This window comes from Herpailurus yagouaroundi, unplaced genomic scaffold (assembly GCF_014898765.1).
Source record: "Herpailurus yagouaroundi ecotype Mexico unplaced genomic scaffold, PumYag 67793, whole genome shotgun sequence".
NCBI lineage: Eukaryota > Metazoa > Chordata > Mammalia > Carnivora > Felidae > Herpailurus > Herpailurus yagouaroundi.
Genome location: NW_024420586.1, coordinates 24,015,583 through 24,031,068, shown reverse-complemented (window position 1 = coordinate 24,031,068; position 15,486 = coordinate 24,015,583). Strand labels below are relative to the sequence as shown.

The 15,486-nt window shown below is 54.8% G+C and overlaps 1 protein-coding gene across 1 annotated transcript in view; it reads right to left on the bottom strand.

The window, feature by feature from the left end:
* The window catches only part of UBA1 (ubiquitin like modifier activating enzyme 1), a 19,719-nt gene extending 4,866 nt beyond the window's left edge, over window positions 1-14,853 (bottom strand). The window contains exons 1-19 of the mRNA XM_040469073.1: window positions 14,716-14,853; window positions 10,073-10,189; window positions 9,883-9,941; window positions 9,614-9,782; window positions 9,391-9,525; window positions 8,257-8,363; window positions 7,904-7,994; window positions 7,664-7,796; window positions 7,077-7,174; window positions 6,849-6,995; window positions 6,515-6,691; window positions 6,286-6,390; window positions 6,096-6,176; window positions 5,583-5,738; window positions 3,766-3,931; window positions 3,437-3,633; window positions 1,267-1,331; window positions 848-1,043; window positions 66-140 (exon numbers count right to left, since the gene is read on the bottom strand). Of these exons, the coding sequence (XP_040325007.1) occupies window positions 66-140; window positions 848-1,043; window positions 1,267-1,331; window positions 3,437-3,633; window positions 3,766-3,931; window positions 5,583-5,738; window positions 6,096-6,176; window positions 6,286-6,390; window positions 6,515-6,691; window positions 6,849-6,995; window positions 7,077-7,174; window positions 7,664-7,796; window positions 7,904-7,994; window positions 8,257-8,363; window positions 9,391-9,525; window positions 9,614-9,782; window positions 9,883-9,941; window positions 10,073-10,189 (2,274 nt within the window). The 5' untranslated portion in view covers window positions 14,716-14,853. The remainder of the gene's footprint in view (window positions 1-65; window positions 141-847; window positions 1,044-1,266; window positions 1,332-3,436; window positions 3,634-3,765; window positions 3,932-5,582; window positions 5,739-6,095; window positions 6,177-6,285; window positions 6,391-6,514; window positions 6,692-6,848; window positions 6,996-7,076; window positions 7,175-7,663; window positions 7,797-7,903; window positions 7,995-8,256; window positions 8,364-9,390; window positions 9,526-9,613; window positions 9,783-9,882; window positions 9,942-10,072; window positions 10,190-14,715) is intronic.
* Window positions 14,854-15,486: the final 633 nt, after the last annotated feature.

Here is a 15,486-nt window from a genome sequence, read left to right as displayed (position 1 = left end):
CCCCATTTATAATGATACGGCGACCCGCCCACCCGACCTGAGGAGACCCCAGGGAGGAGACTTACATTGCTGACATCAAAGGTAAGCGGGTGTGGACAGCGCTTGGGCCCAGACCAGAATGGAGCTCCCGAGCTTGTGAGCTAGAGGAGTAAAGAGATTTTTGAGGGGCAGGACCTGAGAGGAGAGGCCTAACAGGCCTGCCTCCTCGCACTGGCCCCAGACGTGCACTGACTCGCTGGGCACACATAGGGCGCTGGAGTCAGTCACGCAAGACCCCGACTGCAGGGTCCTGGAGGTGGAAGCTCCGATGCCAGGTTGAACCAGGGACCTCACTGAGGCGGGCGCTCACTTTGTGCAAGATACACAGCCATTTCACCAACTCTTACAGATGGCCAGGCACCGTACTAACTTACTATTAGTAAGTACCAACGAATCGTCACAAAAACCCCCACGAGGTAAATTACTACCAGGTCTACTTCACACAAGAGGAAACTGAGGTGCAGGGAGAACTTATGTGACTCCCCCAAGTGCAAATGGAGCTGGGATTCGAACCCATATGGATTCCCATGCTCTCAACTACAAAACTTCTCCCCCATAATCATATAGCCTTGGGAATCGAGTGTGACTCAGAATGCCACAGGTAAAGGAGACAGAAACAAAGTCTCTGGCTCAAAGGCAATACGACGGGAGAAACAGGTCAGACTTAATCATTCTTCTGAGATCCCTGTGCCTCGGGGTGCCTGCCACAGCTGGACTGGTGACTGGGAAGAGAACGTGGAGTGCCCACAGCAGGTTCCTATCTCGGGAAAACGCACTGCGCCAAACGGACCTGGCAAGCGGGCATTACCTGGTCGGGAGGGAAGTTATGCAGCAGCTGCCGGATGTTGTTAGAGTACTGGGTGTGCCAGTGGTGGCAGGCCCAGGTCACACAGTCGGCCCAGGTCTGTGGCCGCTGCAGCACCAGGCTGCGCTGCACGGCCTCCAGCACCTCCAGGGGTTGGGTGCCCGCCAGCCGCAGGGTCCGCTCCACAAACTTGGGGTCTCTATCAGGAATTGGAGGGGTCAAAGGGGCAGGATTACACAGCGGCCCCAGGAGTGGGCTCCAGGGCAACCCCACTTTCTCCACGGGAAGCTAGTCCTGACCCCCAGGATTCATGGATTCATTTGACAAGTGTGCCTGGTGCTGGGTGTTACTGGTGAGGAAAGCAGACGGGACGCCTTGGCTGGCAGGCAGGGGTGGCACGGGGGCGGCGTTTGGGTACTTACGTGAGGTACTGGTTGACGTTTTCTGCCGGCTGCTTGAAGAGGCCTTCAAACTCGTCCCGAGCCCACTGCAAGACAGACCAAATGGACTACATGGAGTGATGGTTGACAAATGGGTGTACGTCATTAGAAAGACCATCAGTTGAGGGGCTCCTGGGCGGCTCAGTCGGTTAAGCATCCGACTTCGGCTCAAGTCATGATCTCGCGGTCCGTGGGTTCGAGCCCCACGCTGGGCTCTGTGCTGACAGTTGGAGCCTGGAGCCTGCTCTGGATTCTCTGTCTCCCTCTCTCTCTCTGCCCCTCCCCCACTCACACTGTCTCTCCCTCTCTCCCTCCCTAAGATAAACATTAAGAAAGAAACAAGTTTAAAAAAGAAAGTGAATAAATCCAATCGGAAGAAACACAGCTGCTCTGGGAAAAGAGAAGCCCCCCACCACGGGTCCCCAACCTTCCACCCCACCCCCCCACGGCCCCTCAATTTAAAAACCAACGAACTTGAACTGACCAGTGGCTATGCTAGTGTTCGTGTGAAAACAAAGTCATTCTTAAGGATCTGTGTACCTTACTAGAGATACGTTACATCTTGATTAAAAAACAAAACAATTCGGTCATGTATTTTTTACCACAATTTAAAAAAAGAAAGAAAAAAACAAAACTTCAGACCCAAACCTAAACGGTCGCTATACAGGACCCAGGGGCTTGGCAGCAAACAAGACAGCCACTCAGCACGGTAAAAATTCCTAGGACAATAAACGCACTCACTGGCGAGGGGGTTTGGAGGGTAAGACATCTAGGTTCGAACCCCAGCTCCGCTACCTAGTATATGGTTTTCTGACTTCAGGAGCATATAGTAACACTTACCTTTACACCCTCCTTTCTAAAACAGATGCTGTAACAATAATACCTGCGTGGTGAGGTCGCAAAGAAAAAACGAGCAAGTGTGTATATACTGAGTTTCCTAAAACAGCACCAGATACACAGTAAACACTAACGGCTTTACAACTGTGAAGCAGACACCCAGTCAGCCCCATTTCACAGAAGAGGAATCCGGCACAGAGAGGCAGAGTCCAAAGTCACACGTGGCTTAGTGAGCCCGAGGTGGGTGCTCAAATATGAACACCCCTACTTGAACTATAGGTCAGAACTATAGGAAGGTGGCCGAGGAAACCAGTTTTTCTCTATTTCCCTATTCCCGGTCTCGCCCCACACCCCTAACTAAACATCCTGAATAGTTTGCTCTCAAAGACCACAGGGCCATTCTGATTGCACAACGGTTATCCTCGGGTTGCCGTTCGGCTCTGGTTTGTGGCCCCAGGGCCGGTCACCCAGGTGTGTTCACTTTGTCATAACTCAGCCTGGTGATAGGCTCACTGTGCCGTATTCTATTCGCACATGCATCACACAAACAGAATCATCCTGAGAAACTTGCTGTTAAAGCCACTCTGAGCTACAGCTGGGGACACCTGAATAGGGACTAAGCATTAGAGACAATGGAGGAGGCAGTAAGAAAATACTGTTAATTGTTCTGCGTGAAAGTGGGGTTTTGGCTGGATAGGAGTTGTCACTTGGGGGCGCTTTTGTCCCCCGAAGGTGGGGGGGGGGGGGGGGGGGCGTGTGGCAATGTGTGCAGACATCCTGAGTTGTCGCAACTGCAAAAGGATGCTAGTGGCATCTAGTGGGCAGAAGCCAGGGATGCTGCCAAGCACTGGACAGTGCAGAGGATGTCCCCGCAACCCTGACAAAGAAATATGTGGCCCCACGTGTCAGTAATGCCAAGGCTGAGAGACCGTGTTATGCAGAACATACTAGAGGTATGAAGGAGTGAAGTGCTGTGCGGTCCGTGATAATAGTCCAGCCCAAACAAGGAAAAATACAGAAACGAAGAAGAAAATGCACTTAAAAAAAAGGGTCCTAACGTTAACAGTTACTATTACATCTAGGCGAGGAACGATATTTGAGTATTCGTCATGCCACTCTCTGCAGTTCTCTACACGTTGAAAACTTTTCAAAATAAAAGAAAAAGAACGAATGAATCGCTCTAAAAACCCAGGTTGCTGGATGGGAAGTGAGGGAGGCCAGTGTAGAGAAAAAGCACATCTTGAGCTTAGGAGGCTTGGGACCCCTGAGGGGGCCCAGTGGCTGCTCCCTCCCCTCTCCCCACAAAGCTGATCACCTGCAGGGTGTGCTCAATGGCGTTGGGGAAGTTCTTCAGCGTGCAGATGGGGATGGACTTTTCAGGCGGATCCTGGCTAGAGCTGTAGGACTCTGTCAGGAAGGGGATCACCACCTGCACGTTGCCTTTGGTGCCCAGCGTGCCAGACTCCAGCAGCGGCTTACGGTAGTACACGCAACGGCGGTCCATGTACATGCCTATGGGGGGGAGGCGGGGAGACAACAGGAGTGCCAGGAAAGGAATGTCAACAGAGAACGGGAAGACAGGCCCCCCTGACACGCACGTGCGCACGCCTTTGCCCTGACCACCTCACCCGCCTCCAAACTCACGGGCATCCACGTTGTCCAGGGCATTGGCCACACCATCCAGGTTTTGGAAAAAATCGTCGTCATAGATGCGCTCCGTGTCAGGGCCCACACGGTTCTGATGGCTCGTCACCCGGATGTGCGGATTCATCTGGCGGACAGCCGCAGCGGCCGTGTCAGACTTTAACTTCTAGGGGGCCGAGGGTGGGACGGGAAAACGGAGCTCAGTTATTCATGCACTCATCCAACAAACCTCGATAGGGCTGTCTTCCTAAAAGTAGATTTATTTAATGCCTGGGAAGAACCAGGCCCTGAGTTCAGAAAGCTCCCCGATTTAGAAGGAGACAGTCTCTGATAGTGCCACACGGCTAGGGCTGGAACAGAGATGGCAGGGGCTCAGTGGAAAGAGAAGCAGTTGGACAAATGCAGACTGGAGACAAGAGGCCAGGCATCTGTGTTTATGCCTACCCAATACCTACCGCTCTTTCAGGGAATGGCACCCAGGGCTGGGGCACATTCTCTCCAACGAAACAGGATCCTTTCAAAGCCCGGGTCAGGTCATGTCCCTCCTCCACCGAGGGGAAAATGAATTGGCCCCCACTTCCTCTAGCTCATCTCCTACCCACCGCCACACCATCAAGATCCTGGCCTGGAATGCTCTTACCCAGAAAAAGGGGCCCTACTCCCTTCTACCCGCCAGGTCTGCAGAAACAAATCCTTCCTCAGCCGTTGTAATGCAAAACTGCCGACCCATCTCCTGGGCACGCCTGACTTCCCTTAGCTTGCTTTCGGTGTTTCCTTTGCACAGCACTTAGCAACATTAACTACAAACTGCACCGCTTTGCTGTGTTGATTGCTTATGGCCTGTCCTCCCTCTCCAGAGCCTTTGTCTCCTTGGCGTATCCCAGTGCAAGAGCAGTACCTACACCCACGGCTACCTAGTGACTAAGTCAATAAATGGAAGGGGAACAGATCCTGGGCAGGCAAACATGGCACTGTCCCTTACAGAAGGCTTCCCAGCTCGATCCCTGAACAGCCCGGGCTCCATCTGGCAGAAAAGTGTGAATGTAGCACAGATGTTCTCCTAAGGGAAGGCTTGCTGGCAAGGTCGGCCCTTGGTTGGCCGGTCTAGGAACCTGGATTTCAGGACGGTTCTCACCATTCCTAATCTGATTAGGGTGGCTCACTGTGCCTAGACTGCTTATGCAAACAGCGTGATGTGTGCCGAACTCCTACTTTCCTTCTAGGAGGCTGGAATTTGGGTATGTGCCCAGCAGACGGTGCCTATGTGACCAGCCCATAGTACAAACCCTAGGTGCTGGGGCTCTAGTGAGCTTCCCTGGTTGGCAACATTTCACGTGTGTGGTCACAACTCGCTAGTGGGGGAAGTAAGGGTGTCTCGTGCGACTCCACTGGGAGAGGAGTCTCGGAAGCTTGTGTCTGGTCTCCCCTAGACTTCGCCCCGGGTGCCTTTTCCCTTTGCTGATTTTGCTCTGCATCCTTTTGCTGGAAGAAATCATAGCCGTGAAAATGGCCACAAGCTGTCCTGAGTCCTCCTAGTCCAGCATCGGACCCGGGTGTGGTTTGGGGGACCCCTACACACTGTCCCAACCAGCACTGATAAGAGATCAAGGAAAAAGAAAACGTAAAAAATAAAAAAAGATGAAACACGGCAGATCCGATGGAAGGGTACTCGATAAATGCTGAACGAGAGACACAGAGAAGCTGAGGGAAAGAACTGAATGAAAAAGGTGGAAAGGCCTCCTTTCCAGAAATGGAAGCGAAAGACAGGAGGAAAAGGGAGATGACAAAATCTCACCCCCTCTCCCCAGCCCACTCACCGTGACGTCCCAGGGCCGGAACAGAAACTGTCGGTTCAGATTTGACTTCTCGATAGTGTCCATGTCTGTGACCACAATCTCTCCACCTTCTCCACAGCCCAGCCCAATCATGGCGAAGTTTTTGAGCAGCTCACAGCCGATGGCTCCTGCACCCACCTAGGAGGCAGTTGAGGAGAGACAGGCTGGTTAGGGTGGCACAGGTGAGCGTGACACCACATATTACTCCTCACTCTCCCCAAAGACAGCAGGAGAGGTGAAGCAGGTCTAGGGGCCACATCCTCAAGTCTCAGGGCTGGAAAAAACAACCCATAGCCGTCTGAGGAAAGGCGGAGCCAGGGTGGGGGGAAACAGAAGGCCACGCCAGGCTTTCCCTCGAGATAAAGAACATGGCAAAAGGCACGCGACAGAGGTACAAGAACCGCAAGACTCTCCCTTGAGAGGTGGGAGACTCTAGAAGAGATAGCCGAAGGCCCAGGGAGGTGAAAGTTCCAGGCGTCTAAGGGGATTACTCACTAGAAAGTACTTCTGCTTGCCCAACTTCTCTTGCAGGTCTGAGCCAAACACGGCCACCTGCCCATCGTAACGGTTCTGGCGCTGAGGAACACGAAGGGATGAGGGCCAGGTCAGAGGGAGTCTCGCCAGAAATGCCCCCAATGATGTCTTCTCCACGGGCCCCCCCCCCCCATGGGCCACACCCACATACCGGGTGGCACTTGTCCTCCGTGAGGGCCTCTTTGTCCTCAGGGAGACACTCCAGGGCATCAAAGTACAGCCACTGCATGATGGGCATAAACTTCCCGGAGCAGGCCTGGGGATTGGGGAGGGGAGGGAAAGTGGTCAGTGGTTACTTGGGGACTGACACAGATGGACAATAAATGATGGGACTCAGGGAGGTGCCTGGCCTGCCCCTGCCCCTCTCTACCCATCCTGACCTTCATGACCTCCTGGGCAGCCAGGCCCCCAATGAAAGCGTTTATAGGCGCCAGATCCCCAGCAGCCACATATGCCAGCTTCCGGATGAGGTCCTCATCCAGGCTGTCCTGCTGCACTGCTCGCAGGGCTCGAGCATTCACGGCCCGCGCTAGGGTCACCAGCTCTGTTGCATCCTCCTGGTGAGGCAGAAGGAACCAAAAAGGCACCTGTCAGGCCACTGGTGGAAGAGGGATGGGGAGGGAGGAAGGGGACGGGGAAGAGTAGACCGGTAGAGGCACGGTGCGCCCTCAGTGCCGAGGTCATCTGCCCTGGTTGGCCCACTGAGTCACCCACCTCATTACGGGGCCGAGGGGGCCGGCCATGCTGAGCACAGAACTGGTGTAGGGCCCGGAAGCCAATGTGCAGCTGGGCAGGGCGGGAATACTTGGCGAAGTCCGTCATCACAAAGTCAGGCTCTGCCAGTGAGGCCAGCAAGGATTTCTGTGGGGGGCAGGGCATCATCAGAGCCTAGAAATGCCCAGAACCACCCCCCACAGCCCACTCACTACCCCCCACACTCACAAAGCTGATCTTCTTAGGTACTTTGACCTGACTGACAATGCCTCCACGGATATAATCGGAGAAGTTGGAGGTGTCACAGATGCTAAAGGTGTAAGGACCTAGGTAGACGGGGAAACTGTCAGGCTACCCGCCCTCCCTAAAACCCACAACACCCCCAAGATAAGGGAAAATCCATCCCCGATCCAGCTCAGTCATCAGGAGCCATCTCTCCACCCCGGATTCTACTTGGACGTTAGAAATTATCTCTCCTCTCCCCAAGACCCAGGCTCAGAGCCCACGAGAGCCTGTGTCCTTGGACCCAAGTCCATACTAGAAGACGTTTTCTGCTCCTTGTCCAAATCGGCTCAGACACAAGTGGATCCTCTGATCTGCTCTGTTCAAACACCAGAGAACTTCTCCCCCTCCACACAGATACTAGGGACCTATTCTAGGAACAGCTCAAACATGAGATAGCGCCTCTACCCCATGCCCACCAGCAGGGGACTCTATCTCCGGTTTACCTCTGACACCCAGGATGGGTCTCCCCTCACTCAGAGCCCAGGGACATATCTCCTATCTTCCCTGATTCCTCCAAGGCCCTAGCTCACCCAAGACTTTGATCTCCATGGGCTGACTTCCGTTGAGTTCAACCATGCCCTGTACTTCTGAAAAGGAGACAAAGTCGCCACTCTCAAATCCATGGCGGGCCTCATCCAGGCAGGTGACCACACCGGGGCTGTCCTGGTTAAAGGCAGAGTGAGCCTCAGAGGCAGGCTCAGGGTACCAGGAGCAGACGGAAGGCCTGCTGCTGCCCCCCTGCCTGCCAGGGCCCCCGAGGCTGATCTCACCTTGGTGACCATAGAAACCATAGCGCTGAGTGGCTGCTCCCCGTTGGAATCTGTGAGGATCATTTCCTCTCCAAAGTCACAGAAGAGCTGCCTGTAGAGGGAGGCAACAGGGCTAATGCTCGAGAGTCCCATGTTCATGGGGACCTGTGCGTCCCTCAAGGTGCAGCAAATACTTGCTGAGCAAATTCAGCCCATAGCTGCTGGGAATTGCACAGTGCCCATGCCACGTGGGGGAAGTTGGACACACAGAATCCAAAACCTGGGTGGCTGAGCGGGGTGCTGAGGGCAGTGAGAGCTTGGGGGTCTTGACCTGGACCTGGCAGGGGTCGGGGGACAAGGCCGGGGGCACTCACCCGAATAGGCCCCGCGTGTCTGCCACCACCAGCTTGATGCCACGGCTGTGACAGAACTCACCCACCCGCAGCTGGTCCTCCAGGGGGGTGTTGGTGAGAACCACCACCTGTGGAGAGGTGGAAGCTCAGGGAAAGGGCCCAGGACTGGGGCAGAGAAGAGAGAATAATGGAGGAAGGCTGCTGCCGGGGGTGGGGGGGTGGTGGCGGCTCAGAGAGAAGGATCCTTAAAGCTCTGCCTGTTCAACTCCCTTTCACAAAGTACCTACGATGTAGCAGACGCAGCCAGGGTGAGACCCAGCGAAGAGAAATGCCAATCCTTACGGCAGGGCGGGCAAGGTAGCGGGCAAGGTAGCAGGCAAGGTGATGAGGCGGCCAGGAGGACGGAGTGCGGAGAACAGCTGACTCATTTACACACCAACGCCCACTGCTGCCTGCCCACAACCCTGCCTTGGCCCGGGAGACACAGCAGTAAAACTCCCTCCGCAGCCAAAGTCTGAGCTCACTCCTACCACACCCACGTGCTCCCAGTTTTCAAGACAATGCCCGCTCAGCCGTGTTCCTTGGGACTTTGCTTTCTGCCCGAAAGCCCGCCCGCCCTTCCCCGCCAGGGTGAGCTCCTACGACTGCCTCAGGCTCAGCGGCAGTGCCCTGGCCCACGGGGACACCCAGGGCAAAAATCTCCGCTCCCATAGCTCCTCTTTCCGGCTCAGAGTTTTTATTTAACGAATAACCAGATGGCCTTTATCATGTGCCAGCTGCTATTCTAAGCCCTTAGCCCTCACAAAAACTCTACCAAGTAGGTACTACTATCGGTCCCAGGTCCACAAATGAAAAAAAGTAAAGCCGAGATGAAGTGACCTGCTTGAGGCCACACTAGTAGACTAGAGGCTCATACCACAGCAGCATGGCGCCGGCCCGTGCTCACAACCATTACGCCACAGGTCTTGCCCATTCACACGCCCCGTTCCCCAAAAAGGCAGGCCCAGGGTCCAAATCCCACCTGCATCCCTAGCATGAAACCTGGCACACAGCCCAGCCCATTTAATAGAGAACTAACGAACAAAGCAGAGATGTACTCTGAGAAAACTGGGAAGGAGGCTGGGTAGCACCCCCTGCACCCCCAACCCCAGGTACCTGAAAGCCACTAAGGAAGTCCTTGACCAGGGGCCCGGTGTAGGCACTGACAGGCACATAGCTGTTGAGCTCAGCGAGGCGGGGCTGTGAGACTTCAGCCCGGTTTTTCCCGATGTCCTCTTCCCGCAGGTAGAACTGCAAAAGGGAGCCAGGGAAGGAGGGAGTGGCGGCGGAGCCCGGGGGACCAGCACGTCAGCAGGGAAGAAGGGCCAGGGAGAGATACCTGGGAGGAGAGGTCAGCCCACTGGGCGGTGCCCTGGTCATGTAGGGTGACAGCCTTAACCCCACCAAGGATGATGTTCTTGGCGATCTCCACACCTAGGCCCCGCAGGCCTGACACCAGGACGCTCGATGTCTGGAGCCGCTTCATTGCCTCATGGCCCAACACATACCTGCCAGGTCAGGGGGTAATTCCAGGTCAAGGCCTGGCCCTCCTGACTCTATCCTCCCGGCGCCCCTCCCACCGCTCGGCCCAACCTAGGCCCCACTTACAGCTGCCGGGAGTAAAGGCCCTCATCTATGTCTGCTTCACTGCCGTTCTTTGCCATTCCCTAGGGACAGAGAAGAACAGGTTGGGGGAGAAATGGAGGAGGGCGCGGACAGATGCACAGTGATACAGAAGGCTCTCCCACCCAGCACCGCCACCACCCTGCCTGCCAGGGTCCAGGGAGAAGACACTTACGTTGGTTGGCACCGAGGGCACTTCGGATAATACGGAGTGGGCAGGGGAACAGTTAGAACCCGGCTTTGGATCAGGCCCGGACACGCGACGTTTCTTGGACAGCGGCGAGCTGGACATCTGGAAGGGAAAAGGAGGGTCAGAGGTGAGCCTGGGGCACATGGGCGTTTCAGGTGGTTAGCGGTGACTGCGGGGGGAGACACTTAAGGGCTAGTGTCTCCATTTTACAGAAGAGGAGGCGGGTACAGAGAGGTGAGGTGACTTGCCCAGGGTCACACAGCTGTCAGAGCTAAGATCTGAACCCAGGTGGTCTGGCTTGCAATCCATGTTGCTGACCACTAGGCCATTCGCCTTTCTCCCCAGCCCAGCATGAGGGAGAGACTCCAGTCCTGCAGGGTGAGAGGAGTGACAAGAAGAATGTCCTTGTGGGAAAGTCAGAGGAGGGTGTAGGCTCAGGTCAGACCCTGCCGCTCCTTGACAGGCATCATTTAACCCCTGTGGGCTCAGGTCCCTCACCTGCGCGACAGGGCTGACAATGCAACTTACCTACCCCACGGAGTTGCTGAAGTGATGAAATAGAGCCCAGACCACAGAACCTGGCACAGAGCGGGCACACAACAACAAGCAGCTGTTCTCCTCACCCTTAACCCCGGCGACAGGGGCGCAGGAGGGAAACATGGCTTAGACTTCCATCAGGGGAACGTGATGGCAGGAGACACCTTGCCGAAAACCCAGTCCCCCCAGAAGGGCTTGGGAGGCAGAGTTTTACAAAGCCCACTCCACCCCTCCCCCCAGCTCCGGGAGGGGAAAGGCCCAGGCCAACAAAAGAGGTCACGGTGAGAGAGAAAACACATGCTTCCCAAGCCCTGTCTGCATACGGAGCCCCTTACACAGGTGGACAATTACAGTGGATGAATATTTATTAGAGATCTTCTTTGCGCCAGATGTCACACTGAGCACTTCATCAGCCTTGCCTCACTTTGTCCTTAGGGCACCCCCATAGGGTTTGGGCTACTATTGGCGACATCTCTCAACTAACAGAGGAGGGAAAAAAAACTCACTCGGGGACATCTGGCGACCTGACTGAGGTTCCCACAAACACAGTGGCCAAGCGGGGCCCAGAACAGATCTGCTGACCCTGAAGTCCAGGCGGCCGCCCGGTGTTCTCACATTTCATTCCCTCAATGGTCCTGACCCTGCAAGGCAGGGTTGAGTGTCCTTGCCAGACAAATGAGAAAACCTGAGCTCACGAGGTCAAATTAACTTGCCAAGCATCACACACCAGGTCTCAGAGACAGAACAATACAGCCTGCTGTGGGAGTGAAAGCTGCGTGCGGCTGGATCCAGATGCTGGAGACAACAGGACCCTGAATCATTTCCCCTCACCCCACAGTGCTCTTCTAAGCCCCTGTTCTCCTCCAATGAGCCATTTCTGCCTCCCCCCACCATCACACCGAGCACCCCCACTGTACCTAAGATTTCATCTTGGCACCTGTCATACTCTGACACTAAGCAAGTGGACAGGAGCTCCCTACCATCTACCAGAAGCTTACCGCCTGTCAATCACAGGGCTTTGTCTAATCCTAACAATGCCCACGAACCAGATAACCTCATTCCCACATCACACATAAGAAAACAAAGGCTCAGAGAACTCCAATCACTTGCCCACAGTCAGGCAACTGGTGCAGGCCTGTTTGCCAAACGCCCCCTGGAAGAAGAGAGTCAGGACCAAGCTCAGGGCCCAGCCCACAGGGCTAAGAGATGAGCCGTGAGGGAGGAGGCTGGAGCCAACCAACCTAATTACTTGGAATGCAAAGCACCAACCTAGACAAGAAAAAGTTGGTGAATTAGTATGCAAAGTAAACCATATTTTTCCATTTACGGACCCTCTGACCTGGGGAAGGGATCTCATTTACTCTGAGCCCCATTTTCTCCAAAAGTAGGGACAAATGGGACTGTCCTCAAGGGGCTGCTGAGAAGGTTAAAAATGTCTACTCCTGTGGTCAGAACTCAGCAACTTGAAGACATAACTAAGCTCCTCCCTGGGCACCTGCAGTGGCCTCCATTACTTAGTTAACTCCTTGCCTTGTCACCCATTTCCTTGTCTGGGACACACCATCTCCCTTGCTTCCTAAATCTGAGAAAAGATCCAGAACCAGAGAGATCTTTAATATGTGCACTTTTTACCTCTGGATTCCTGTTGCCGCCAGCAAGGGTCTAACCAGGCTTTGGGTGATTGTTCCAGAGAGGATGTCCATTGCTAAGACTTGGAACAGCCCAGTGCTAAGACTTGGAACAGACCAGTGTCAAGGCAAGCAGAGGGATTCTGGGGCAGAAACCCCAGAGAGGAGTTAAAGATTCCCCACCCCCAGTACAAAATTGATACCTTCTCTCCCTCAACATATGCTCAGGCCCCAATTAGGACGCATGTACTATCCATTGTTCAGCAAAGCTGAACTGGGGCTTAGAGAGTTTCAGAACTTGCCTGAGGTCTCCAAACTGGTGATTGTGAAGCCTGAGCATTCTCTACCACCCAAACCAGAAAAGAAGGTTTGAGGTAGGAGTCCTGGAGCAGGTTTGAGAGGGGGCAGGCACAGAGTCAGGTTATCAGGATGGGGAAGCTAGGGCACAGGATGCTGGGGCCTGTCAAACCTCCTGGGAGGGATTAACTGAGAAGTCCCTGGGAACATAAAAGAGAGGAGTCAAGAGGTGGTTGTCTGAACCCATAGAGGCTCAGAGGGAGATGGGATAGGGGATTAGAAGCCCTAGGGGGCAGGCAGAGCAGAGCCAGGCCAGGCTGTTAAGACTCATATCTGGGTCTTTGGAAAGGATCTTTCAGAGAAGGACCAGGAAATTACACTAGAGGTCCCCAGAGGCTGCAAGGAGGAGGGCAGTAGCCAGGTCCCCTGGAAGTGGCACAGGGAATGGGTGGGGGATTCCGCGGCCCAAGGAGGCTGTAGGAAGATGCTGGGGTCTGGGGGGAGGTGTGCTCTCCATCAGGAGGATGCTGGGGACCTAGGGGTCTCATCGGGCAGATGCTGGTGGCACAGAAAAATCTTTGACCAAAAATAACAGGGACTTGTAGGGAGAGAGATCTCTGACATCAACATCAGAGTCCCAGGAGGCTACGGAGGTGAATGTAAGTCCTCAGGTAGGGTTGGGGAGGGATTTCTAATGGAGCACAAAGGCTTGGTCTTATCTCTGATTGATACATGCTAAGTACAGCAACTGCTCTGACAGCGAGGAGAGGGGAAGCTGAGCCCAGACAGGTCTGGCCCTAAAAAGTTCAGTAAGCAGATACTGACTAGGTCTCCAAGCAGGGTTGGGTTTCTCTGACCAAATTGTGTGGAATCCCATGGAGGCTCTGCGAATAGATGCTGAGAAGGGGGTTTTCTACTCTGACTGAGGACAGACAACTGGGCCTGTTGGGGAAAGGGACATCTGACAACGATGTTGGGGTCATATGAACCTGAAAACAGAAGCCGGGGGCCTCTGACTGATGCTGGGAACCTTCAAAGACTCTGAGGGCAGATCCTGAGGCTTGGTGTGAGGTTAAGGGAGCTGTGAGAGAAGCTGGAACCCTGGTTGGCTTTTGAAGGCAGAGGTTGAGTCAAGGGTGGGGTTTGAGAGGAGTCTGATGGACCGGCCAGGAGGCACTAGGGTCTGCCAAGGCAGGTGGATCTGTGATGGACAAATTATGTGTCCAAACAGTTCTGCCCTGGCTTCTGGTCCTCTGGGAGGCTCTGAGGGAACATCCTGGGAGTTAGGAACCTATGATCAGGGATATGCCGAGACCCGCAAGAGGCAGTCTCTAAAAAGAATACTGAGCGTGAAAAAGAAAGCATTCTCTTAAAGTACAGAAAGTCTTTAAAGGCAGATACCAGGAATTAGAGAAGCCTCTAAAGGTAAATGTTGAGAACTTCGGATTAGAAATGCTAGGCTTTCTGACGGAAGACGTTAGGGCCAGGTTGGGGTTGAAGACGTGAATGGGTCTCTGACATGGAGGCCAGGCCCAAATCGTCTTTCACAGGGTCTAGTCTCCCTGGAAGCTCTGAGGGCAGATGATGCGTGTGTGAGTTGGGGGAGGGGGGGTGGCCTGAAGGAAGACGCTAAGGAAGATTTTCAGAAATGAAGGCCATTCCCGGCGGTCTAGCTCCTCTTGGAAGGTGCAAGAGCAAATACTGAGAAACTAGAAGTGTCTGAAAGAAGATTCTGGGGTAGGTCTTTAATGGTTTGCATCGTGTGGGGGGGCTTCGACCAGGAATGTCAATCCCGTAAGTCTCTATTGGTTACTGGGGGGCGTTCTGACCTGCGATACAAGGTTCGGGACAGGGTCCCGAACCCTGACTAAGGATATTGAGCCTGAGTCTCTAAAAGCAGATCCTGGGGGCGGGGGGGGGGGGGGGGCCTGACCCCAAGGTCAGATTTCAGAGCCCGAGGGACTGGGCTGGTCCAGGATGGGAAATGTGGACCCCGCCCCAAGATCTGTACCCCCCCCTCCCCACAGATCCCTAGCATCCGAATCACCACCGCCAAGTCACCACCACCAATCCCGACACCAGCCTGGCCCAGCGCCGACCCAGGCCCCTCCAATGCCTCCCGAAACCCCTGCCCCGGCCAAGGCGCTGAGAAAGGCCGTTTGTTACCAATGCCGGTTCCCCGGGTCGCGCCGCCGCCAACTCCTCTAGGAGCCGAAGCCAAGCCCGGCCGCCACCCTCCTCCTCCTTCTCCTCCTCCTCCTCCCCGCCGCCTGGGCCGCCTAGAATCGCCGCCGCCTGGGCCGCCTTCTCCTCCCCCGGCCGTAGTGGTTGCGCTCGCCCCGGCCACCTCCTTCACCTCCGCCGCCGACACAAGATGGCGGCTGCGGAGTGTGAGGCCGGAACAAAACCTTGAGCCCCACCCCCCAGGAACCCGGATGCAGGCAGGCCGCGCCCATTTCATGAATCATGTATGGCGGTCCCTGACTCATTCGAAGAGGAAGAGCTCCACCTGGTGGTGAAGGTGGCAGTAACTGGGAAAACAGGTAAAACAACATAAAGGCTACGCCCCATGGAACTGTGAATAATGAATACATTATTGCAGCCAGGAGGCTAAGGAAAAGAAGGACCTCAAGGCCACACTTCCCAATCATGAATTATGCATGAGGCCTGGTGGCTGGTGGACTAACACCCGACAACCAGAAAGCCAATGTTAAACATGGAAGCCACGCCCCCGTAGCTCATGAATAATTAACGACCTTACAGCAGCCCGGAAGCCAAGGAGACCAAGGCCACATCTTATCATGAATAATGCATGAGGCCCGGTGGGCTGGAACAAAAGGTACCGGTCCGCCTATTGCTGCATCTAATACCCCATAAGCACAAGTAAGGGAGTAGGGCTACCAAAGGAACAACCCCCTCCCCCCCCGGCCCGCCCCG